The 25,969-nt window shown below is 39.7% G+C and overlaps 1 protein-coding gene across 5 annotated transcripts in view; it reads right to left on the bottom strand.

Moving 5' to 3' along the window:
* GALNTL6 (polypeptide N-acetylgalactosaminyltransferase like 6) overlaps positions 1–25,969 on the bottom strand; it is a 1,732,831-nt gene that overhangs the window by 186,820 nt on the left and 1,520,042 nt on the right. For all 5 annotated transcript variants that reach the window (XM_059926764.1, XM_059926766.1, XM_059926762.1 and 2 more), the window contains exons 5-6: positions 10,084–10,269; positions 6,397–6,580 (exon numbers count right to left, since the gene is read on the bottom strand). In XM_059926764.1, the coding sequence (XP_059782747.1) occupies positions 6,397–6,580; positions 10,084–10,269 (370 nt within the window). The remainder of the gene's footprint in view (positions 1–6,396; positions 6,581–10,083; positions 10,270–25,969) is intronic.

Raw genomic sequence — 25,969 nt, 5'->3', positions numbered from 1 at the left:
TCTAGCTTGATAAACTTATGCTTATTGGCACATTTTTTTCTGATTCAATTCTAAAATTTAGCACAACATTGTATTTGTTACCCGAGGGTTACTGCCGTTCACATGGTGTTGGCATCCATACTTTACGACACTCCTGTATAGGAAAGATAGTTAGCAAGTTTCTGGGGATCTGCACTCTGTCCCTTGGAAGAATAAAGGAAGACCCTGTCAGTAAATCTTTTTAGAAGGCATCTTACTTTCATGTCACAGGGATACAGCTCTCCGTAACGGACAGGGAGAATCTTATCCCTTTCAACATGGGCTTAGCTTCACAGTGCTAGACTGCAGAACCAGCCCAAAAGAATCTACATTTGGTGCTTACATCTCAGGAGATCTTCAGTATTTGAAGTTCCAACCTTGAGATGCCTGCCAAAGGGTCATGGCCGTTGCTATCCATGCCCTGAGATATTTCTAGGCTAGGTAACTGGTAGAGAAAGCACTGAATTCAAACTGATGTGTCCATGGACATAGGGGTGTCTGAGAGAATAAATGGACATTTGTATCCTATGAGGCCTTTTCACCTCCAAGTGCAGATACCTTTATTTTTAAAATTTTGGAGATTGATGTATATAAAAGTGGAAAATAGAGAATCTCAGTCCTGGTTAATGATGGTGTACAAGAATTTCATCCATGATGATTAAAACTCTATGTTTTAGAAGCCTTTGGGGAATTGTTGGAGATCTATTTGCAGAAGACTGGCAGAATAAAAGTAATCTCTCCACAGCTGAAAGACAGAATAGAGGCAGATTCTGAAATACACAGCAAAATTGCAAAATTGAATAAACTGCTGAACTGACTGTGAGTACTTAGCACAAGGAAGCATGATCTCTAGAAACCAGTGCAAATTCTCCAGAAATTAACTTTATTTTTAAGGTTGACAGACTCATATATTAGGGCCTGAGTACCTGACATGTTGGGTGGCATATTTCACATTATCCTTGTGAACAAGTTGGAGAAGTGTGGATGAAACTGCAGCAGTCATGTGAATTTACAGAAATCGAGCATTTCCATCAATCAGCATGAACTTCCAAGGATTCTGGAGGACCTGGAGGTTATGAGGATAGAACTGGAGATATTTAGCATGGAGAAGAAACAAGTTTCTTTTTTCTGCCTTGGGAGGGCCAGGCATGGTAGCTGTTTCCAAAGATTTTTAACAGCTCTGTCACTGAAGAGGAATTAGACATTCCTTGTGTTTCAAGTGGGACAATTTGGGATGAGGGAGGTAGAATTTTCTTAATCCACAGGAAAATGTTCCTGTCAACCAGTCTAGTGGAAGGGACAGTGTTTTGAGGTAGCAAATATTACTTCCCTGATGAGTTCAAGAGGAAGGTGGTCCAACTTGGATGCAACTAGAGATCATCATACTAAGTGAAGTAAGCCAGACAGAGGAAGACAAATACCATAGGATATCACGTATATGTGGAATCTAAAATATGGCACAAATGAACCTGTCTACAAAACAGAAACAGACTCACAGACATAGAGAGCAGACTCATAGTTGCCAAGGGGGAGGGGATGGGTGGGTGGGTGGGTGGGAGAGGGATGGGCTGGCAGTTTGGAATTAGTAGATTCATACTGTTACATTTAGAATGGATAAACCACAAGGTTCTACTGTATAGCACAGGGAACTATATCCAATCTCCTGGGGGTAAACCATAATGGAAAAGAATATAAAAAAAGAAGGTATATATGTGTAGAACTGAGTCACTTAGCTGTACAGCAGAAGTTAGCACAACACTGCAAATCAACTCTACTTCACTTAAAAAAAAAAAAAGAAGATGAGGCTGGTCATCTGTGTTGGATGCTGTCTAGGGGTTGCTTGCATTAAAGGGAAGCTGGATAAGATAATTCCTTCTGGTTCTCTCTAAACTTTCAGATGCCGAGATAAGGTTGAAGAAATAAGTTAGTGGTCAGAAAGCAAATGAATATCTTCCCCTTTCTCATCATGACTAAAGGAGCATATTATGTTTTGTCACACAGAAAAGATTTCAATTCCCAAGTGCCCTGCACTAGAAATAAACCAGGAATAAGGAAACCTGCTAAAAGCCATGAATACCAAGAATTTCCTAAGAGCATTATGCCATGATATAAGCTACCAGTAAAGGAGAATAGTTCATTTTTTTTTCAAAAGACAAAAATATTTACCAAATATATCCAATCTAATCAGAATTGTGACTGCCAGATAATCTGAACTGTGAATACTTCATTGTCTCTCATATTCTAGGAGTGGTTTGTCTGAAAACTAGATCTCTTTGCAAATATAAGTAATTTTTTTCCTTAGAGGTCAAAGTTATCTATGAGTTTTTCTTTTCCTTCCTAGTCAGGTTGATGAAGGTTTTGATTCCCAGTTTAGGAAGTTGATAGATTTTGAACTCTTCTGACTGTGTAACCTATATTAAGAAACACCATTTATATCATGACCCGGGATCATATATGCATTATAACTGAAATCAAATATCTGAGAAAGAATAGCTATACTTACGTACCCGTACAGTACTCTGAAATTTTCAATTCAATTCCTTAATTGTTAAATACTGTTCATGTCCCTCTAATTTCACAGGATTTCCAGGTTGAAAAACACTACTGCAGTCACTAGTTGGAGAAAGCTCCAACAATGGTAGAATCAATGGGAGAATTCAGGTCTTGTCATTCAGGACATTTGATCAACTTGCTACACAAAGACAGTCTTTGCATATATATTGTCCGAAAGGTCCTGGAATTTGCAATACATTTCCATGTTACTCTGTAGTTCCTTTCTTCCTGACTTTTCTGCCTACTCTCCCCCTACCACCCCACCCCCGAGGAAATCCTCATAGCCACCAGTGAAAAACATGACAGGCTTGAGAGATGTATAGATAGACCACGTTCATTCTGTGTATCTTAAAGCTTTACATCTAGAGAAGCAAGTTTTCGCTGAAAGTGTGTCTGTTTATGCGTACATTCGGGTGGCCGCCGAGATAATGGAATTGCTGACACACTGCTCAGAGCCGCTTGGGTAACTAAGCATTCTTTTATTATCAGGAAGGCAAATGCAGTTTCGAAGATCAAAGTGGACACCTCCTGCAAGTTACATTTATTACAAAAGGCTAAAGTGTCCGCCTTCCTAGGAATCAAAGGGACTTACAGCAGAAAGGCAGTCGTATTGGACAGAATGCCATTGTTGACAGGATGGCAACCACCTAAGTAGGTGAGAGGAACAAGAGGTAATTTAATTCTGAAAATGAGCAACTCTGCCAGCTCTGGGGTTAAGCAAGGTGCCTGATACTCTGATAGCCATAGCTGGGGTCTGCCTGACAAAAATTTCAACTGTCAGTGCAGGGACTGAGAATATTTTTGGAATTTTCATCATTTGAAATTCCTTTGGTAGCATTTTGGTCCCACATCTGCAGAAAGCAGGGGCCCCACTGTTACAGTGGAAGTAAAGTAGAAGGTCGTTATAATCCAGTCACGATTACAGTACTTATTGGAAAAGTTATCATGGATGAATCCTTGCTCTTCAACATGGCAAACTTGAATAGTAGCAACTGGACCATGGCTATTCTACCATCAGCTGCCATCTAATAACAGTTCCACCATGTTTAGGGTCCTTCTGTATCCTCTCCCACACCCGCCTGGCTTTAAATCCCACCCTAAGCCCCTTTGCCAAGACTTTCAGATGGTTACCTTTGGAGATGTCTAAAGATCATCTCTCAGCTGGGCCCACATCAAATGCTTACGAGAAACTCCTTCCCTTGGATTACTAAAAAACTTCCCTGGTGGTTTTCAATCTCCTTTAAATCTTGGCTGAAGTATTTGGAAGAGTAACAATGGGCTTCATTATTTCTTCTCAAACTCTCCAGCAATTTACGCGTCTGAAGAGGCCTCTTTCAGAAATTCTGGATACTTAATGAGTGCGCTTCTTATTACAAAAGAAATGATTTCTCTTCGTTTTTATCAGGCTAATGTCTTTTGAAATCCCCTTTGCTTTCCCAAGAGTTTATCTTCTTAGAGAATAGAATTGGAAGAAACATTTTCCTGATGTTTATCAAATGTTTACTGTAATTTAAAGTGAGTCACTGAAGTAATTTTTGCACTTGGGAGTTTCTCTACTGTAAACTTTTATAGCCCATGTTATTAATGAATAGACAGTATTGATTTTTTTTGATGTTCAATTGTATGACCTGTTTATATATTTTGGATATTAACCCCTTATTGGTCATATCATTTGCAAATATTTTCTCCCATTCTGTAGGTTGTCTCTTCGTTTTGTTGATGGTTTCCTTTGCTGTGCAAAAGCTTTTAAGTTTAATTAGGTCCCAGTGGTTTATTTTTGCTTTTATTTCCTTTGCTTTAGGAGATGGATCCAAAGAAATACTACTGTGATTTATATCAAAGGGTGTTCTGCCTATGTTTTCCTCTAGGAGTTTTATAGTATCTGGTCTTACATTTAGGTCTTTAATCCATTCTGAGTTTATTTTTGTATATGGCATTAGAGAATCATACAAATCAACATCAAAAAAGCAAACAATCCGATTAAAAAAATGGGCAGAAGACCTGAATAAACATTTCTTCACAGAGGACATGCAGGTGGCCAAGAGGCATATGAAAAGATGTTCAATATCACTAATTACCAGGGAAATGCAAATCAAAACCACAATGAGATATCATCTCACACCTGTCAGAATGGCCATCATTAAAAAAGACCACAAATAACAAATGTTGGCGAGGATGTGGAGAAAAGGAAACCCTCATACACTGTCAGTGGGAATGTAAATTGGCACGGCCACTGTGGAAAACAGCATGGAGGTTTCTCAAAAAATTAAACATAGAAATACCATATGACCTGGCAATTCCACTCCTGGGTATATATCCAAAAAACCCCCCCAAAACACTAATTTGAAAAGATCCATGCACCCCAATGTTCACAGCAGCATTATTTATAATAGCCAAGATATGGAAGCAATATCTTCCATAGATGAATGGACAAAGAAGATACATCCATGGTATATATATACAATGGAATACTACTCAACCATATAAAAGAATGAAATCTTGCCATTTGCAGCAACAGGGATGAACTTGGAGGATGTTATGCTAAGTGAAATAAGTCAGACAGAGAATGACAAATACTGTACGATATCACTTATATGTGGAACCTAAAAAATACAACAAACTGGTGACTATAACAAAAAAGAAACAGACTCTCAGGTATAGAGAACAAACTAGTGGTTACCAGTGGGGACAGGGAAGGAGGGAGGGGCAATAGAGGAGTAGGGGATTAAGAGGTATAAACTATTAGGTATAAAATGAGCTACAAGGATATATTGTACAACACAGGGAATCTAGCCAATATTTTATAGTAACTATAAATGAAGTATAATCCTTAAAAATTGTGAATCACTATATTGTACACCTGTAACATATATTGTACAGCAACTATACATCAATAAAAAAATAAAATATTAGAAAAAGACAGTATTGATTTTAACGCATGTTAAATAGAATCTTAGAGAGTGTGCAAAGCTTTGATCTAGACAATTTTTTTGTATTAAGAAAAAATATAATAGTTTTAAAATTATAAAGGTTTTAAGGATATCAGAAGGGTGACGTATGAGGAATAGATAATAGCATGCCTTGGGCAATCTCTGGGTAACTTCTGGAAAAAGTTCACCATTAACCATTAATGGTCCTAACAGTTTGTCAAGCTGAGCCATATTTTTTTCTTTTTCTTGACATAGACAGTTCTCATGTCCACATTGGAAAACAAGAATTTAGCTTTGTAGAAATCAATAGATTACTGTAAACTTATATCTGTATAGAACTAAACTGGGGGCAATATTATCAAAGATCATATACTCTGGATCTATCATTTGATTGAATTCCCCAAGTTTAAGTTCTGGGAGCAGCTGCTATCCGAAACATGGCCCTCCTTTATAAAGAAGCAATTCCCAGCAGGGCATGGAACCTAGGCCTAAATACTGGTTCATATTTTATATCATTCCCTAACAAAGAAAAGTAAAATAGTTAATTTAAATAATCCTTTAGGGAAAAGCAGAAAGAACAGAGGGAACTGAAAATGAGGAAAGAACCTCTAAGAGAATGGCTGAAAGGGACTGCATCCCTTTTCCGTGCGTTTGCTGTGAACTCTGTCTTTACCGATTCTCATACCGCACACGCCCTCTCACGCTCAGAAAGTTCAAGAATGTACTCAGCACAGCTTGTGATTTTACACAACTTGTAGGTCTGACCTTTCGCCAGTGTTTTGCATACTTTTGCCACCCGTTTTATTCCATTTCATTAGAGCTGGGTCTCCAGCTGACACACGCCTGAGTTATCTGCCCCTTCTCCGCCTTGGACCCTCCCTCGGCTGCTACTCACTCAAAAGGGTCGCTGGGATCCGCCCTCTGCAGCTCTGGAGGGATGGGGATCCTCTTGTAGTACATTTCCCAGTCAAAGGCGCCGCGCATGGCGTCCCCGGCCTGGGCCTCGTACCCAAAGTGATTGTGGTCGATGACATCGATCATGGGGCACACGATGGTTTTGTGGTTGAGTGCAATTTGGTCTGAAAAATGAAAGCACGGAATAGGAGATGACACGCCTGCCCAGGTCATCTCTCATTTCTCTGCCAAGAGAAGCCCTTCCTAACGCGTCGCGCTCGCAGCCTGGTTCCCTGTTGCCTTCAGAGCACTTTGCAGAATCTCTGTCTGAATACTGGGCTTAACGTGATGCAACAGTGATGAGGGGCAATTAGTGTTGTGGCATCTTCCTCGAAGACAGTGATGTCCCAGAGATACCTGGAGAAGAGCATTTAGCTCTCCCTCTGTCGCAGTTTTGCTCTGACCTGTCCCCAATCTGTCATTTTACAGTGCACCCAACATGCGTGGAGTATAAACAGCCCTTGTGTTCCTTCAAGCATACAGCTGGAGCCTGCTGAGAAAATACTGGCCTGCTTTCTGGAGGTTCCAAAATGTAAATATTTAACTGCATGGTTTTTTTTTTTTTAGTATCTAATCTTACAATGGCCATGATGGCTGTCGCTCCACCGCCCCAAATGCTGGCAGATTATACACAGAATTCTTTGCCCTCAGGCTTACCAGAGATTTTGCCAAGTCCTATTTTGCTACTGTTCTTTAATATAGACTCTGTTTATCAAAGCTATACATTTTTATCTTCTCTCATCATATCTGCAAATATATTAGATGGCCTGATACTACCGCTACTATTCCTGCTACTGTTCAATTCTTGAGCAACTACTAAGTATACTCATGCTGTTCCTAACACTCCTAGCAACCCAGAGAGGTGGTTCTTATTATCATTCCTAGTTTACATATGAGAAACTGAGCTCAGAGAAGTTAAATGACTTGTCCAAGGTCGCTCATCTTTTGAGGGCAAGAATTAGGATGCAATCCCTGCTTAATGGTCCTGTGCTAAAGTCTGGGGTCTTTCCAGTTGGCCATGGTGCTTCTCTGAGGCAGAAAGGAGACTTATTTTCCAGTTACAGCTCCAGCTCCTCCCTTGTAGATGTTATTATGTGAGACCTGAACAGCCAGTGCTGGGAAGGGCATGTACAGGTACTTTGGCTGACCTGGAACAGCTACATGTGAAGTGTTGTCTTCCCAACAATGTGCATTTCTTCAGTATTTACTACAACAAACTAATAGTGTCAGACAGGCAGAACTTTTAAGTGCAAACATCTGCTTTCTGGTTCTTTGGAAGACCTTTGGATGTGGCGTGTGGAATAAAATACATTTAAGTATCTTTAAAAAAGAAAAGACATAATTTAGATATAATGAGGTTTGGCTATTTCAGCATCATTATTCTGATGACACTGATAAGGCAGGGTATGGAAACCACAGAATCCTATGGAAGATTTTCCCCCAGATCTACCTTTCTCTCTCCCTTTCTTTTTTTTTTCCCTTTCCTTCTTTCTTTCTTTTTCTTTCTTCCTTCCTTCCTTCCTTCCTTCCTTTCTTTCTTTCTTTCTTTCTCCCTATCTCTCTCTTCCTTCCTTCCTTCCTTCCTTCCTTCCCTCTCTTTTTCTTTCTTTCTCTTTCATTCATTCATTCACTCTAAGTTAATCCCACCAAGGGCTCTGTGGGCATCGTTTTCACCTGGGCAAGCCTTGCAGTGGGCTTTAATCTTTATCTAAGTGGCGTTCCCCCATAGATGCCTTTGACAGAGGAGACCATCATTACTGTGTCCAAAATATTTCTTCTATCACCTCTGCAGGTATTTGAGTATTAAGGTTTCACTGACTTTCTTCAGGCAAATTCAGAATCAGGTTGATTTACAAGTTCCTTGACCAACAAGGAGTCCCAAGGTGACCCGAAGAGAATGAGTCTGTTAAATTAACTGTCAACTTTCCCTTCAAATTTCCTCTCAGCTCTCATCCAGCAGCACCAGCTCGGGGTGAAAGCAGCATGACTAATTTTTCATCTAAGGCTTGTGCCTACATTTCAATTTCCAGGGATCAAACAAACAGACTCTTAATGGGAAATTGAAATTCAGGTAAAATCCCAAGGTGAAAAATGAACCAAGAAACTGTGTGACTCCACCTTTTTTTTTTTTTTTTTTTTCCCTTTTGGAGGATGTGTCAAGACACTGATAGAGGAAAATAAAAAAAGATAGTGATCCTGAGCGCGAATCATTTCTTACCCATCAGGCCTACAGGAAATGAAATGCTGGAATGAGAAAAAGTGGGCTTCTCTGTCTTTTCCCTTTTTTTTCCTATCTTTTTTTTTTTTTCCTGTTAGATGCATATGAACAATCAGAGCCTTGATAATTGGCATTTAGGCCTTGCTTTGGTTCATAAATAAATTAGGCCATGTGCTGACTTGAGTATTCAACACCATATAGGTCAAATTCCGTTTAAGGGAAATTGATGGCTGCTGATGAAACTCTAAATTGCTATGTCCTTGGACAAGGTACTTTTAATTAAAAGCTCAGAGGAATCTCTGGCCATTAGGAGCATGGAAACATCCCCGTTGATTAGGGTGTCTGGGCGATTGTCTGCGGGGGAGAGTATGGCTCTGAGATGTGGTGGAGCCTTAGTTGCTGGTCGTTTCCTGTTTCAAATGCAACACAGTTTCAATTGATTTTTTCCCCCACATCGTTTACTAATGGAGCTTTGCTGGTTCTATCTGAAATCCTGCACGGTTCTCAATAGAAAATGATTCTTTCTGAGGCAGCTATTGTGAAGGAGGTTGTCAACTGGCTTTAGCTCCAAGGCCAGGGATATATTTACAATAAAAGTTGATTTAGTGAAATGTGGAAGAACAGAAAGGAACTCAATACGTGCGCGCCAAGAACTTTTTAGAAACACACTTTTCCCCTCAGCCTTACAATGTATTCCTTAGCTACTACCGGGGTTTATCTCTGACTTAATTGTGAAATTTAAAAGATTCTGATGCTTGGACTGAACCTCATGCAGGTTTTCGAGCTTGAATGGTTTTCAGGACTTTTGTGTTTCTAACAGTTCAAGTGATAGTCTTCTAGTGATCATTTAAGATGTATCACCTGGAAGGCAGCTCTGAGTGTTTGAGGGATAGTGTGTAAACGTGGTGGTGGGTCCTATGTTTAGGGAGCTAAGCTGGTGCCGGAGTGGAAAAGAGAATGGCCTTATAAATCCTGGGAAAATGTCAGTGCGCTTATACTTTAACTGTATTCTGGGGCTGAATACTTTTCTCATCTCTTAACAATCCTATAATATTTGCTAAACTCTGTGTGTGTGTGTGTGTGTGTGTGTGTATTTTAATCATACTGTGCTTACAGGTAGTATAATGAATACTTTTTCCTTTTAGTTTTTACTCAGTGAATGTCTAAGATAAAGAAATCAAACCTTTTCAAACCTTAAGTTAGACTGCAGTTGGTATTACCTAAAATGTCCATTTCAATGTGGTTTTCTAGTTACCTGTACGTCCCAGCAATAGTTAAGATAGAATTCACCGCTCCCACTGTAAACCTCGTAAAAGGGGTCTCTAGCCTTTGTCGATGGCGGATGACATAGAAGCACGTGCCACCCTCCCCCGCCTCCCCCGGAGGCCCCAGGGGCTGAGGGTCACTCACTGAGGAGCGGGGGCAGCCAGTTGACGTTGACCTCGCAGTGGGAGTCCAGGAACGTAAGGACCTCGCCTCTGGCCACGGACGCCCCCAGGAGTCGGGTCCGGATCAGCCCTTCCCTTTTCTTGGTGCGAACAATCCTCACTTTGGAAAACCGAGCCATGTATTCTTCCAACTTCTCCTTCAAGTGTTCTGGGAAGGAGGAAGAAGAACGGGTACAGAAAGAACACAGCACATTAGTTGTAGCAGAATTACTTTCGGGCATCTGTGTGTGGAGAGCGTGAACGGTGAAGCCCAGCTGAAGCCCATCTTCTCCTCGTTTCATCGCAAGGGGAAAGACTAGTAAGATTTCATGCCTAGAGGTCTCTATACCTTACACGTTGCAGAATGCTCCATAAGATGCAAACGTCGCCCTTTGGACACTGACCCGCTGGCACCCCACCTTGTGGTTTCCGTGGACCAGGGGCCACCAGACTGCAGCCTGACCAGCCCACACCCAGGTGGGCATCAGCCCCAGGTCCCTGGTGGTGAACGTTCCAGCATATGGGCTCTTGCCAACAAGAGGGCCCTTTCTGGCAAGGCTTTGCTAGTGTTCTCTGTGTTGAAAATACTGCATGTAAAACCACAGGAAAGAAAAAAATGCCTCTCAAATCAACAGGAACCAAACAGATTTTTCCCCCCGTGAGGTAATAGCAAACTGGCACGCAAGTTCAGCCCCTGGCTCCTGATTTGAAGTGGAAAGTGACTGATTTGCTGTTAAAATTAGATGTGAAGAGGGATAGGCAGATGAGATGGTACATAATCACTGTGGACTTAGGTCTTTAAGATTAGAAAACAAAAGTTTGGAAATGTTTCTTTGCCGAATTAAAAACAAAGAGCGGGAACAAAATCAAATCAGATAACTTACTTACAGACTAAAACATTTCTTACTGGCTGTAATAAAATGCATGAATCTCTCAGTTCTTTTTTTATGCCAAATAAGTGTGTTTTGGTGGCTTTCTTTCTGTGGGATATATACTCATCTCTGCTTTCAGTCTCCCGCATATAAAACATTAGGAGGGCTCTCCTGGAGTTTCTAACAAGTATAGTCTAATATTCATTGAAACAGAATCTTAGCATGCTGTTTGTTCTGTAGGTTTCACTTTCAAACTTTCTCTGCATGTTTGCAATCAAAGACAGTATTATTATTGTCTCCTCCTATGATCTGTAACAATAGGGATTCATGGAAGGATTTATGATCTCTTTCCTGCTCTCCAATTTAACAGACGTCAGAATTACTCTGCAATGGAGTTTCTCTGCATGCAAGGGTTTACCCTTATTCTTTTTTTTTTTTTTTTTTTTGGTGCACCACATGGCATGCGGTACCTTAGTTCCCCGACCAGGGACCGAACCCGCACCCCTGCATTGGAAGCGTGGAGTCCCAACCACTGGACCTCCAGGGAAATCCTTATCCTTATTCTTATTGCTTCTGATTATTGGTGAAGTGCTTAAAAAATTCTCAATTTCCTTTATTTTTCTTGACTGCCCTATAAATATGTTTTACCAATGGGTCAGTTAAAATATTTCACATTCTAATTTTTACTGTAAAAGAATACTGGTGGGGTCTTTCACAAGAATATTTTAGATCAAAATATGCCCCCCCTCTATTTTGTTTTTCCTGTAATGAACAGAGATCTGCAGATCAGACTCTAGAGTGCAAAGTTTACAGGATTTGGAGTCCGGCCAGACCTGGGTGGGAAGTCTGTGATGATGAAGGATGTGAGTAGGTGCTGCAAACTCCCTAAACCTGACTCGGGGGGAATCTTTATCCTCTTAGAGGGTGGAGGAGGGTCAAGCTTTTGACTACAGACCTGACAGTGTTCATTCAGTAAACATTTATTAAGCCAATAATTGGAGACCCCAGTAAATCACTTGTACTTAGGAAGAGAAACAGCATTTCTTCTTTTTGTTAATATTTATTTATTTATTTATTTATTGGCTGGCTGCATAGGGTCTTAGTTGCGGCCCGTGGGATCTTTCATTGTGGCGTGTGGGTCGTGGCGGTGCGTGGGCTTCTCTCTAGTTGTGGCTCACGGGCTCCAGAGCGCATGGGCTCTGTAGTTGTGGCGTGTGGACTTAGTTGCCCCGTGGCACGTGGGATCTTAGTTCCCCGACCAGGGATCGAACTGGCGTCCCCTGCCTTGCAAGATGGATTCTTAACCACTGGACCACCAGGGAAGTCCCAGAAACAGCCTTTCTCAATAGCTGAAGGAATGCCTTAGAATGCTAAGTCTGAAAGATGAAAAATATAGACTTCTGTATTTCTCGGTGAGCTTTGGATAATTCTTCGTCTTCCGTTTATTGCCAATTTAAAGCGAAACAGTTTTGGCTAGCCATGAACGAGCTGGTATGAGTTGATGGTTGTGTGGTAGAGTCTCACGTAGGAGGCTGTCTGTCCCGTGTCCCTCTCTGCTTTGAGCCAGGTGTGCTGTGCCCCCTCCCCTTGGCTCTCTCCTCCCCTCTCCACTGTGTGCAAGCTCCAAGGAAGATTGCCAAGGGCGGTACAGCCCAGTGCCGCCTCTGAGGGAGCCTGGAGCTTACTGTCTTGTTAGGGAAATGAAGCGGAGGCCCGCCATCCAGGTGTGCTATCAAAGGCATTATAAGTGATCGGTGATCGGAGATCCATACGAGGGCTCTGTGGGTACCAGTTGTGAAAGGCCTGTGTTCTATTAGGACTTTGCACAGTAATCAATGTGTAGGAAAACTTTATAATCTCATTCCTGTAATGTATTCAGTCACTGAAATCCTTCTGTGTCACCAACATACCAACAAGAATCACTCTTTAAGTTTATTTGTAAATCAGTTGTTTGGACCACAGGACATACCGTCTTGTGGAAACAGTGTGGGCCCAGGCATAGGGGACTGAAAATAGATCATGCACATTTGCTAAACCCACCCAAACAGTGTTCTTCACTCTTTCTTTAAACCTCACGGTTCGTCTGTCAAATGTACCACTGTGGGTACCATCTCGACAATCCGAGTACATTCACTGCTTTCCTCTCTGACCCCTAAGCACTACAGGAGTCTCTTCTGGGGGAGAGGAGGATTAATTCTCCGGAGCTGCGTACGAGAAAGTGCTTCTTTCTAGAAGAGATTCACCTCCCACGTGTCCCAAAGCAAGAAGCAGGGGGTTGCCGGTCACCCGTTAGGGATTGTCCCAACTTGGGATTTATGCTTCCACACTTTCTAGTTTATAGGAAACTCTCTGGAACTTGGTGGGAGAGTCTCTACATGTTGCCTTTCCCTCTCTGTACATTTTCTGGTTCTGTGTATTTTTCTTTTATCAAAGCCCATTTTAATGTACTAAAAAGACTGTCCGGTATGAATTCACTGATCTCAAGAGGTTTGACCCCAAAGTGAGTCCATTAAGTGTTCAAATCAATTCCTCTAATTTGAACTTTGCGGTAATAATTAGGTTGCTTTGCCTCCGAATAATGTTCTAGTTGACTGCCCCTTGGAGGGGTCCGTTGTCTCTTAGTAGTTCAGTTGTAACATCTAATTAACCATAACTCACAATGAGGATGGGTATTATCCATCTGATTAGCAATTTAGGCTCTCATACAAGGGAGTTCCTGGGGATGGTAGAGATGGCTTTAAATTAAAAACAGTTTGCATTTCTTTTGTATGAACAGTTTTTAGATTCATTTCTAAAATATTATTCAAATGATTTTAAACATGATTTTGTATTTTAATTCAAGTACAGCCTCTTTGAAGATCCCTTTTGAACTCATCTAATTTTAAAGAATAACGAGAATGTATGGTAGTTTTATAAAGGAGACATTTTGTTAAATAAATTTATATTAATTTATTTACATCTTTAATTTGGCTGTGTTGGGTCTTCGTTGCTGTGCGTGGGCTTTCTCTAGTTGCGGCTAGCAGGGGCTACTCTTCGTTGTGGTGCACGGGCTTCTCATTGCGGTGGCTTCTCTTGTTGCAGAGCACGGGCTCTAGAGTGCAGGCTCAGTAGTTGTGGCATGTGGGCTCAGTAGTTGTGGTGCACGGGCTTAGTTGCTCCGCGGCATGTGGGATCTTCCCAGACCAGGGCTCGAACCCGTGTTCCCTGCATTGGCAGGCGGATTCTTAACCACTGGCCACCAGGGAAGTCCTAAAGCAGACATTTTTTTATTGACTAGGAAACATCTGTAGAACCATTAGCTTTGTTTTTTGGTTGGTGGCCCTAGACTAGTGGTGGGTATATTACTGTTGAAATCCACTGAGTGGTACCCTGATGACCTGGAAGAATTACTATAATTTCAAACACGACAATTTCTGCCCAAGGTTTTTTGTATCACTGGGAGGTAATAATGAAATGATGAGTTTTACTCAAGTGAAATTTTGGTGTCTTGCTACCGTGAACGTTAAATGTAGCAGTTTTCTGAATGTATTTTTCCTCTTTTTCTAGAGATTTCACTTATGCGCCACCAACTGACACTATATTTAGTATTTAGGGTAGCAACTAAGCACTAAAAAGTCACCTTCAATGATTTTCAGTCCAGAGCCAAGGACATGAGTTGTAGACCTATTACTGACTGGCCCTATGCCTCTGGTTAAGTCACTTCAATTTTCCTCACCTATGGAGCGTGATGAGTTGATCTTAAGTATTCCTTCCAGTTCTACGATTCTGTGATTTCTCTCGTCAAGTTTTACTTATGGCATAGATCTTATCTATCACGTATTTCGTTTTTCCTAAAAAGCATCCTAATTGTCGGTCTTTTGGTGTTTCTTTGGGCTGCATGTCACTTTGGAAAGCAAGAGTCAAATCAAAATAAAGCTGACATGTATCAGACGTTTAGTCAAAAGGCAAATGCCAGGGTCTTATCTTTGGTCAGTACAGCATCTGTCTAATCTCCTGCAGCTCTCTGTCTATAAGACTGTCACTGATATCAAAATCATGACCTTGAAACACTTTAAGTTCATCAACGATCTAGGTCTGTTCAATAAGTTGTGCTTATTATGTCAGAAAAATACAGTAGCAGAGTTTAGACAGCTTTCTAGTCTACCTTTGGCAGAGTGTTCCCAAGGGGACAGGGAATCTAAGTGACCATCAGTTTTACAGAGCAAGGCCAGGGTATCCCGAGTGGTGGGCTCACCAAAGGCTGGACAAACAGCTGCCCTGGGCTCAGCAGCTGGAATTGTTGCCAAGTTCCTTCTATCTCCTTTGAATCCCCTAATTTAATCTCAAGGACAGAGCAAGAGGGGCAGGAGACCCTACTGATCTGGAGATATGCGTTTCTATATCTAAATACACATTATAGAGCTGAAATTTCTTTGATTTTTATACTCTGGTTTTGGTAGATAGAATGTAGCAGAATATGGCCTTAAGAGCGTATAGAATATATGTTAGTTATTGTGGGTGATACCTGATGATGAAATGAAATGTGTTATAAACATACAGAAATATACATACCTTAAACCTTCCTGCTTCATCCTTTTACAACAAGAATATACTCTTAAGTATTCCGGATAATCTGAGGTCTTATCACAGTGACAAGAAGTACTTCACAATTAGAGACTATAAGATATTCTTCCACTTCTCAATCTACTTGACACAGGCCATGTGTATATTTTAATCCCAAGTGGCAGTGTTAAGGATAACTGTCTACTTAGCAGTGTAGAGACATTTTCTATATTCTTTATACAGGAGAAATGTACAGATTTTATGTCTCTAGTTAACTCCAGAAAGCTGTCAATCTCTTTACGTCCTGGTTGACCACACTAAGTATGTCCCTTTTCATAGCATTCAAATATAAGCATTTCATATTATCTCTAGAGCACAAAAAATTTAACCAAGAAAGTATTAGAATTGCTGACACTGTACCTAATTGCTTCTTTTATGATTTCAACTGAGTTCTGTTTCCAAATGTCTTATTTTCTATTCTTTTAATATACAAAGCATCTTGAGTCATTTGGGAAATAGCTGGGACACTAAACTTAAATAAGTAGACAACATATATTCCAGCTAATATAAAAAAAAGAAGAGATAGAATGTCACCCTTTACAACCCCTAATGAACTAATGGATCAAGCTAACATCACAAAAGGAGCCAGATCACCTGTTCTGTGCTTCCTGATGAGGGAACACATCACTGCCTATAAAGCATTCTTGGCAAAGTGCTGAATCTGAATTCGGTCATGCCTATAGATCTAACTACCAACTTATAGGAAATAAAGGATCGATGAATATGTGAAATGGCACATCTGGGAGATACTCAACAAAATCTAAACTATAGCGATTTCTCCAGGGCGAATGGCTTGATTTCTTCAACAAATAAATTAGGAGAAGAAGAAAAAAAGAAATGGAAAGAGAATCCTAAAGATTAAAAGACACTTAAGAAATATATCAAAGGAGAGAACCTAACGTGGATCCTGATTCAATGATACAGTTGAGAAAAAAAAAAAAAAAAAGCATCCCCTGATGTCTGGGAAGTGGTCTGACCCTCACGGCCGGCCCATCCATCTGGTTCTGCTGGACATAACCATCTTGCAGACCATCACCATGCAACAAGCTCACTCTGAGACCATGCTAGAATGAGACAAACATGATCACCCTGAAACCCACGATATACCAAATATTCCCCTCTTTCAGCTAAAATGTGTGACTTCTACTTTTTACCAATTTTTTTTTTTATGTTGTGGAAAGGATTTGAGATTTGTTTTTTTCCCCATGAGACTCCCTGATTCCACTCAATCATGGGAGGAGAGAACTGGATACCATTCTTCGGGGGTCCTTTGCATTTCTGCATGTTTTGTGAATGAGGCAACCTCTACCATTTGTTCTGGGTTATCTTTTCAAGGATGTTTACATAGTGAACAGATGGGGAAGACAGAGGTCTGTGTTTCTCACAGGAGCAAAAGGCCGTTTTATTTACAGCTCTGGAAGGTGGAGATAGTGTTTCCCTCTGCAGGCCTGCTGTCCATTATACGAGATTTGGGTTCCCTCACTTCCGAGAGGAGGGAAGGTCACCAATGAAGGACTGGTAACCTTTCATGACAGCTTTGGAGTTTTCTGACCAGGGCATGGGGAGGAATCTAGGGGAAGTGGATGTTGGTAGTTACACATGCCTGGCGTCCTGTTTGTACCCCCAGCACCGCCCAGCTCGGGCTCAGCTAAGCTCCACTCCACCGCTTACTTTTTTCTTGTGATTTTCTCCTCTTGTTAAATCCTTTTAGTGCCTGAAAATATCTCTGACATCACACACACATTTCATAGTGAGAAACAGTGAGCTGTGGTTACCTGGAGAATTCTGATACTTGTCTGTGATCTACCCTTAGATCCTACATGCCACATAGAAAAGAGGGATGGGATACATCTCAGCGTGGGGGTCCGCTCTTGGCCGGTCAGGTCAGCTGGACACCTGGCAACTTCTATGGGGTCCTCGTGTCTCTCAATCTCTCTTTCTTTCATCATTTGCTTAAAGAACAGCTAATTGATTTGTATATTTTCAGCATAGCTTTAAATGTGTGACATGCTCAGAGGAACACAAAAGAAATGTCACACCATCTGTTCCTTCCCCCCAGGGTGTAGCCCCAGTGGAGTAGTAATGGCCCTGAATCTAGTGGCCAGGATCATTCACGGAAAGCTTCCTTCTCCATGGTTAGAACTGTAAATGGGTTTACAGTCTTCTCTCTGGGAAACACTCAGATATCAAAGATCATTTGTATAATACCTTATGAATCAAGGCCCCCAAAGAGAAAAATATAGGTGCCACATACATAAAAGGATTAAGAACATTTTCAGAAAAAATATAGTGTGTAAAAAGGAGAGAAAGGAAAAAAAGGAGAAATCCATAGTTAAAATATTTATTTTCTTCATCATTTTAAAAATTTAGTGTATATCCTCTTAGAATGGATTTTGCAAAAGAGTAAATAATAGACTACTTCATACAAAATATTTTGGCATTTGGGTAATAGCCTAAAAACTGCCTATACAAATGTGTACATACATAAATGCCTATACAAACATTGCATATCTGTGATGCAGCTTTTATTTCAGTTCATCTATCATTTGATTTTCACATTCATTACTTATTTCAATTTTGAGAAGGTAATGTATATTTAGTTATAGTAGAAATATTTGAATTCTATTTTTCCTTTTCCACAGTATTTGCCTAAGGACTGTTTAAAAACTGGTCTTGTCTGATGATTCAAATATTTCTCAAATAATTCATATTTAGATTATATGATATTTTCCTAAGCTTTTTATTTATTTTAATTTTTATTGGAGTATAGTTGATTTACAATGTTGTGTTAATTTCAGGTGTACAGCAAAGTGAATCAGTTATACATATACGCATATCCACTCTTTAGATTCTTTTCCCATATAAGCCATTAGAGTATTGAGTAGAGTTCTCTGTGCTTATACAGCAGGTTCTTATTAGTTATCTATTTATATTTATTAGTATGTATATGTCAATCCCAGTCTCCCAATTTATCCCTCCCCCCTTTCCCCTGGTATCTATAAGTTTATTTTCTACATCCCTGACTCTACTTCTGTTTTGTAAATAAGTTCGTTTGTACCCTTTTTTTTTAGATTCCACATAGAAGCAATACCATATGATATTTGTCTTTCTGTGTCTGACTTACTTCACTCAGTATGACAATCTCTAAGTCCATCCATTCTAAGCATTTTATAGTTTTCAAAAGTCATTATAATTAAAGGAGTTCTGTGAATGAATACAAGTGACATAATCTGAATATAAAATTTATAGTTTTTTCTGGTTACATGAACCTAGAATGAGAACTGTATTTTCTCTATGTCAGGCAATATAAAATTTTGAAATTCAAGATTCTTTGCTTTGTATCATTTCTTCTGATGTTGTAACTTCTGCCTCAAAGGAAAACGATGTGAATGGAAACTGGGTAAAACTCAGAGGTCTGTTCTATGAAATATTTTTGCTGAGTATTTTGAACTCCCCACAAATTGATCCATTTTAATACAATAGAAACACTTCTACTTTTTAATAATTCAGTAGTTTTATTTTATTTTAAACATCCTGTGTATTGCAAGGAATAGGTCATATAGTTTATAAGTTTTCACTTGTACCACGTACATGATAATTTAGTCTAAATGCACAAATGTAGAAGTCTTACCATCAACATTACGAAAAGTCATTGGTTCAGTGTTATACTGTTTGACCCTGTAAATATTTAAGAATTTTGCCAAAATAGTGTTAGGCTTTAGTCTGTAAATATTAGAGAATAGTTTAATTCTAGAAAAGCATTGCACATAATGCACTCTTTTAAATAAAAAACCCTATATAAATATCAGTTGAATTATCAGTGTTGACATAGGAGAAAATAATCTCTAAGCTCATCTAGATCACCTCTTCCTTTCACCTATTTAGTTTTTTTTTCAAATTGTGGTGAAATGCACATAACATAAAATTTACCATTTTAACTATTTTTAGTATACAGCTGAGTCAGTAGTGTTAAGTATTATATAATCAAAATGGTTGTCCACTTGCGCTACAGACAGTTTGATCTTGCAAACTAAAACCCTATAACCGTTAAATAAGTCCCATTTCCCCCTCTCCCCAGCCCTTGGAAACCACCATTCTACCTTTTGTTTCTATGAGTGTGACTACTCTAGGACCTCAGATAAGTGGAATTATACAGTATTTGTCGTTTTTATTATTGGCTTATTTCACTCAACATAATGTTCTCAAGGTTCACCCATGTTGTAGCCTGTGTCAGAGTTTCCTTCCTTTGTAAGGATGAATAATATTCCATTGTATGTATAGACCCCATTTTCTTTATCCATTCGTTAATTGGCATTTGGGTTGTTTCTTCTGGCTATAGTGAATAACGCAGCTATGGATATAGGTGTACAAATATCTTTTCGAGACCCTGCTTTCAATTCTTTTGGATATATACACCCAAAATGGAATTGCTGGAGCATACGGTAATTCTATTTTCAATTTTTTGAGGAATCACCACACTGTCTTCCATAGCAATTGCACCATTTTCCATTCTCACCAGCAATGCACAGGATACTTATTCAGTTTTAAAGCCCTTGTGATCTTTTTGGTAAAATGTATATTTAAATAAATCTTGTTTTAGTTGAATGTGGAGGAAAACTCTAGCCGAAGTCTTGAGAATGACCTAAAAGTCTTGAGAACAACCAGAAAATTCCCCAGTGACTCTTCCTAATCCACTGAATATCAAATATTCTATAAGGAAAGAAAAATCTGAGTACTGACAGTGACAAATACTTTCAATGTAGAATGCACCAGCTCTCAAATTAAGAAAGGGGCACAGATGCCAGTTTCAGGACTAAAATTGTACAAGAAAAACTTCCAGCACATGTTTCTCTTTTTCTCTCTGTAATACAGACTGATCAAGAACACCTTATTTGAAAACATCCTAGTTCCCAGTCTAAACACTCCTTGTAGTTTAGAGTAAACAACATCTGATTACGGGCGTCTGTGCCAGTTCCTCTCTGCACTATGCCTACCTCTTCCGACCTCAGACATGAGGCCTTCAGGCTCCATCAGCAACCCCCAGAGCCCTGCCCTCTCTCAGCCTGAATTATCAGTTCTATACTTTGTACTTAATTATCTTAGTTAATCTCCTCATATTTACCAATATATCCATCTTCTCATTCTTCCCAGAAAACTCACAACTTATCTTTCAATGATTCCCTTAATCTGTAAGCCTGTCAGAAATGCACATTTTATAAGATAATTTGTCTTGAGACATAAGAGGCTTTAAAAAATGAATTTAACCAAGAAAAAAACATCAGAAGGACCAGTATATTTATGTTTTTTTTTCCTCTAAAGCCCTTAAGGGTAAAAGTCCTATTCATAAATTTCACACTTTTCCAAGTACTTCAACAACTTCTTAATATATTTTGCTGGACTCCAGGTTATGTGATTTGAAGCTGATTGTTTTTGTATTCCAACATTAATGCTACTGCTAACTATTGATTTATTTGTACCCTCACACACATTCATACCTTGGAATAAGCAGCGTTTTGTGAGCTGGTTTGACTCCTAGCGACCATCTTAAAAATTGGGACTAAGTGAATTTTTCCCATCAAAATAATGATTTTTCTGTAACTTGTTTTCCTAAGACAAAATCAAGTCGAGAAATAAAAACTCTGGGCATAAACAATTCCAAGGTCATATGAGCCCATCAACAAGGCAAGTAACAGGGTGACATCACAGCCTCCCAGTGAAATCAAATGCTGCTTGTATCAAACCAGCAAGCTACACAAGGTCACCTTTGGATCCAAGGGATTTGAAAATTCATTTATGGAATTTTTAGAAAACTCAAAGTTATAAAAAACCAAAGCTGGGATGCCTGAGAAAGGGAGAAATTGATCTTCAGCAAGTGAAAAAGCATAAAATTCAAGCAGAACCAAAGACAAAAACAAAGACAAACTATAAGATGCCATACACCAGCACAGATATCAAAGGGGAGAAACAGAATCTCTGCCCTTTTGAAAGTACTAGCAATTCTGCATTTCTCTGGAGTTGAAACAAACCTAGTGTCATTCACACATACATGCTACAAGCCATTTTGTTTTTCTTTAGTTTCTCTGAAGCATCTATTGGAATTACTGGGTGGGAATGTTATATGGGTAGAGTTATAGGGACCAGTAATCTCAAATTAGCATGTGCGTGAGTGATTGAATACTGTCACCCAATAACTGCCGAAACAGCCATAAAAACCTCTGGGGTTTGGCTTGACTTCACAATAAATAAAGACAAATTGGAGAGAATCCCTCTAAACAGTTCGTGTGAGAAAAATGCTATGTCAAAATTTCAATTTAGATGAGACAAGAACTAAATTAAATATCTGGGAATTGGTCCTGTTCCCAAGGCTACCAAAACTCCCAGTTCCTAACAATATTCTTGTACTGCAATATAGGAGGAGACATGCAGGAAATGAGCTGTCTGCCCTTGTTGAGGAAAATTGACTTGCTAAAGGTACGTCCTCCCAAGGCATTGCTCCATTTCTTGATAATACTATTAAAGAATGAAAAGGAGAGGTACCATAGAAGATATTGTCTTGGCTTAAAACTGAAAAAAGAAAATATAAAGAGGACCAAAAATGTGTCTCATGTCCTTGAATGAAAAGAACCAGTAGAATAAGTAGCAAAATATGACAAAGTAATATATGGAAATAATAATAATATCTATATTCATTGAGTGCTTAATATTTCTATTCTGAGATATATCATGTGCTAATTTATTACATCCTCATTTTACAGATGAGAAAAATGATACTCATTTGCAAATGAGGAAAATGAGGGTCAGAAAGGATAAGAAATTTGCCCAAGATCATACAGTAAAGGGAGTCTGAAATATTTTAAGTACTCAATAAATGTCAGTGATTACATGTCAGAAAGTATAAGAAATTTGCCCAAGATCATACAGTAAAGGGAGTCTGAAATATTTTAAGTACTCAATAAATGTCAGTGATTACATGTCAGGAGGAAAAGAAAAACTTGAACCCAAATATATCCATTAGGAATCTTTTAGGTATAGGGAATTTAATGTAGTGAATTAAGTATTTATAGTAATATATATATAATTATTATAGAAGACCTGCAAAGTTTAGGGAAGTGGAAAGAAGAGGGAACAAAATCAATAAGAATTATACCACTAAAAGTCAATCACTGTGAATAAGCCAGACAGAGAAAGACAAATACTGGGTGGTATCACTTTTATGCGAAATTTTTTAAAAAGTCAAATTCATAGAAACAGTAGAAAAGTGGTTGCCTGGGTAGGGGGTGGGGGGAATAGGGAGAGGTTGGTAAAAGGGTAGAAATTTTAGTTATAAGCTGAATGCGGTCTGAGCATCTAACGTAGAACATGGTGACCGTAATTGGTAACAATGTGTTGTGTGATTGAAATTGCTAAGAAGGTAGAACTTAAATGTTTTCACCAAATATATATACATGATGATGATGTGTTTAAGTTGACATGTACGTACATCAAATCATCATGTTTTACACTAAATATCTTACAATTTTGTTTGTCAATTATACCACAATAAAGCTGAGAAAAAAGCCAATCATTGCTTACATTTGCCTTTACCTTTTATGCTTCTATTTAGAGCCTACATGTTCTTTTAAAACTAAGATTGAAATTTTCCATGTCATTACCTTGAAATATTATTTCAAATGTGGAGTAATTTTTCCTTATTGTTGATTTAGGTTGTTTACATGATTACAGCTATGACTATTATATATAATATATAATGAATATTTGGTGAATAAGTGTTTTCTGAATCTACAATTTTCCTTAGGAGAAATCCCAAGAGCTGAAACCAGTGCATCATAGGGTAGGAGGCTGTTGAAGTGAAAGGCTGTATAAAATATCTAATTAGAAAAGGCTGAAACTCTGTCTTCATTGGCTATGGAAGCCAAGGAGCTTGGAGGGGGCAAGGGGACTTGAATGGCCGTAAAATTCATTCTCTTCTTTATTGAAGGAGAACTGAGGCCACCTCTCATCATCAAATGGCCAAACTGTCAGCACCTCCCCCTTGTCTGCCGATGAAGGGAATGAACTGTCCGTGCACTCGTATCAGACCACCCTCTCCGCTTGTGCCCTTGATCCCACCTTCCTCATCTGCCCACAAACATGGCTCCTGTAGCTGTCCCGTCTCTTCCTTGCATCTTCATGTTTGGTCCTCTACTGAGTCATTCCATCTCAAAGCCAAAACACTGCAATATCCCTTTTCCTAAAAAGCAAACCTTCTTTGACCCGCACCCTCCTCCAGCTTCCGCTCGCTCATCAGCTCCACGTTTCAGCAGGATTTGGGGAGGGAGTTGTCTAGATGTGCATCTCTACTTCATCTTCTCCCATTCTCTCTAAATCCACGCCTTTTGTTCATTCATTCAAGATGGTCACGGGGATGCGTAAGCATAGCATTGTGCTAGAGCCCATGCTCTTTTACCCTTTGAAACAGGAACTTGTTTTTTCAGAGGGATTCCTCTGCTAAGATAAAGACTCAGGGTAAAAGGGATGTGATGTGAACACTGGCTGAGAAGGTAGAGTAGGAAAGGACAGAGGGAGTTGTTACCAAGGAAATCATTTTGAAATTCACTGACAGAAGAGAAAGTGGGTTCAGAGGCTTACAGGTCTGATTGTGAGTGGAAAGTACTTCTGTGTGCACCTGCAGGGTTAGTTCTAAGATTCATACTTTTCTGATATAGTCAAGACGGTGGGGGTCATGAGCAAAGATCTGGTTCCTGGAAAAAGTCTGAAGTGGTGAGAGCCCCTTGCTTGAGTAATTGAAAGCTAAAGTGGACCAAGCACTATGAAGTATCATGTGGCAATCCTCTCCAGGGAATGGGGAAAATGATCCAATAGGTCTTTTCCATCTTTGCTTTCTGTGACCTCTGGCTGTTAACATCACTTTCCCTCGTTATGTCAAAATGAACCGCCTATGTACCACTGAACTCTAGAAAGCACTTTTTCTCCCTAGGCAAGACGACAACCTAGCATTTACTACATGCACTTCATTTCAACTTAATCAGTGTGCCAAAGAGTCATTTTAAAATGGGTAATATTATTTCCAGGATATTTTGCTTATCTGCTGGGTACATGGTTCCCCTTCCCTGTCGAGCCAGAGCTCCCCCAAATTTTAGAAGACATTCCGAGGACAATGTAAGGTGTATTTGCAAACTGGGAAGTCAAATGAAATGACATGGCCTTTAGATTGCCAACAACCTCCAGAGCAGGGTCATTTTTTTTTTTTTTTTTTAATTTATTTTTATTTTTGGCTGTGTTGGGTCTTCGTTTCTGTGCGAGGGCTCTCTCCAGTTGTGGCAAGCGGGGGCCACTCTTCATCGCGGTGCACGGGCCTCTCACTGTCGCGGCCTCTCTTGTTGGGAGCACAGGCTCCAGACGCGCAGGCTCAGTAGTTGTAGCTCACGGGCCCAGTTGCTCCACAGCATGTGGGATCTTCCCAGACCAGGGCTCGAACCCGTGTGCCCTGCATTGGCAGGCAGATTCTCAACCACTGCGCCACCAGGGAAGCCCCAGAGCAGGGTCATTTATTAATACTGGAATCTGCTCAGGTTGGTTTTTTTCCATAACATTGAAAACTGAAAAACACTAGATGACTGCATTTATATTCTACAGTATTGCATATATTTCTCTTTCTCATGCAGGCAGAGGAATAGAAATTGTTTAAATTTCTTACCAAGAAATAAATAAATGGTGTATCTTGGAGTTTTATACATATATGTACACACACATGTACATACATAGATACATATGTGTATGTATCACTCAGTCCCTAAGAATAAATGAAAGGTGCCTCATTTGTAATTTATTCGAAAAATCACTGTTTCCTACACAGTCTTGATTAAATGAGGCAATAAATCATATGTCTGGAACCTGCCAAGTGTCTGCCAAGGTACAGGTTGGCTCACAAATTAACGAGGACAGAATTGTGGAGTTTTATAATCTGTCACTTGTGTGACAAGTAATGATAAAGGGCAGCAGTCTTCTCTACTGATAGGCCGGCCACATATTTTTCCTACTGTAATTCTTTTGTTTGGCCCTGTTTATCTTCGTTTAAATGGGCTGTGTCTCCTTGAGCTCCAGCAACGATGTATATTTTCCCTACTAATGATGCGTCTCCGTGGTCCCAGGGTTATTTTCACACTTGATGAAGTCCACCCATGGAGGGACCACAGTCAGTTAGCGTGCTGCAGGTGATGCCGGACAGGACGTTGGTTTTTCCCTCTCTCAGTGGACAGACGAGCCCTGCATTGTTAGAGTTACCAAGGCTCCACTCCCGGGAGAGATTTGTTTTTCCCAATGACTTTATAAAGATCATTTAGCCTGCAAATTCTGCCTGTCTCTCAAAATTTGTGTTAGACCACATCCCTGGTT

Source organism: Balaenoptera ricei, chromosome 6 (assembly GCF_028023285.1).
Source record: "Balaenoptera ricei isolate mBalRic1 chromosome 6, mBalRic1.hap2, whole genome shotgun sequence".
NCBI classification, from domain to species: Eukaryota; Metazoa; Chordata; class Mammalia; order Artiodactyla; family Balaenopteridae; genus Balaenoptera; species Balaenoptera ricei.
The sequence above is the reverse complement of the archived record's forward strand: the minus strand, read 5'-3'. Positions and strand labels throughout refer to the sequence as shown.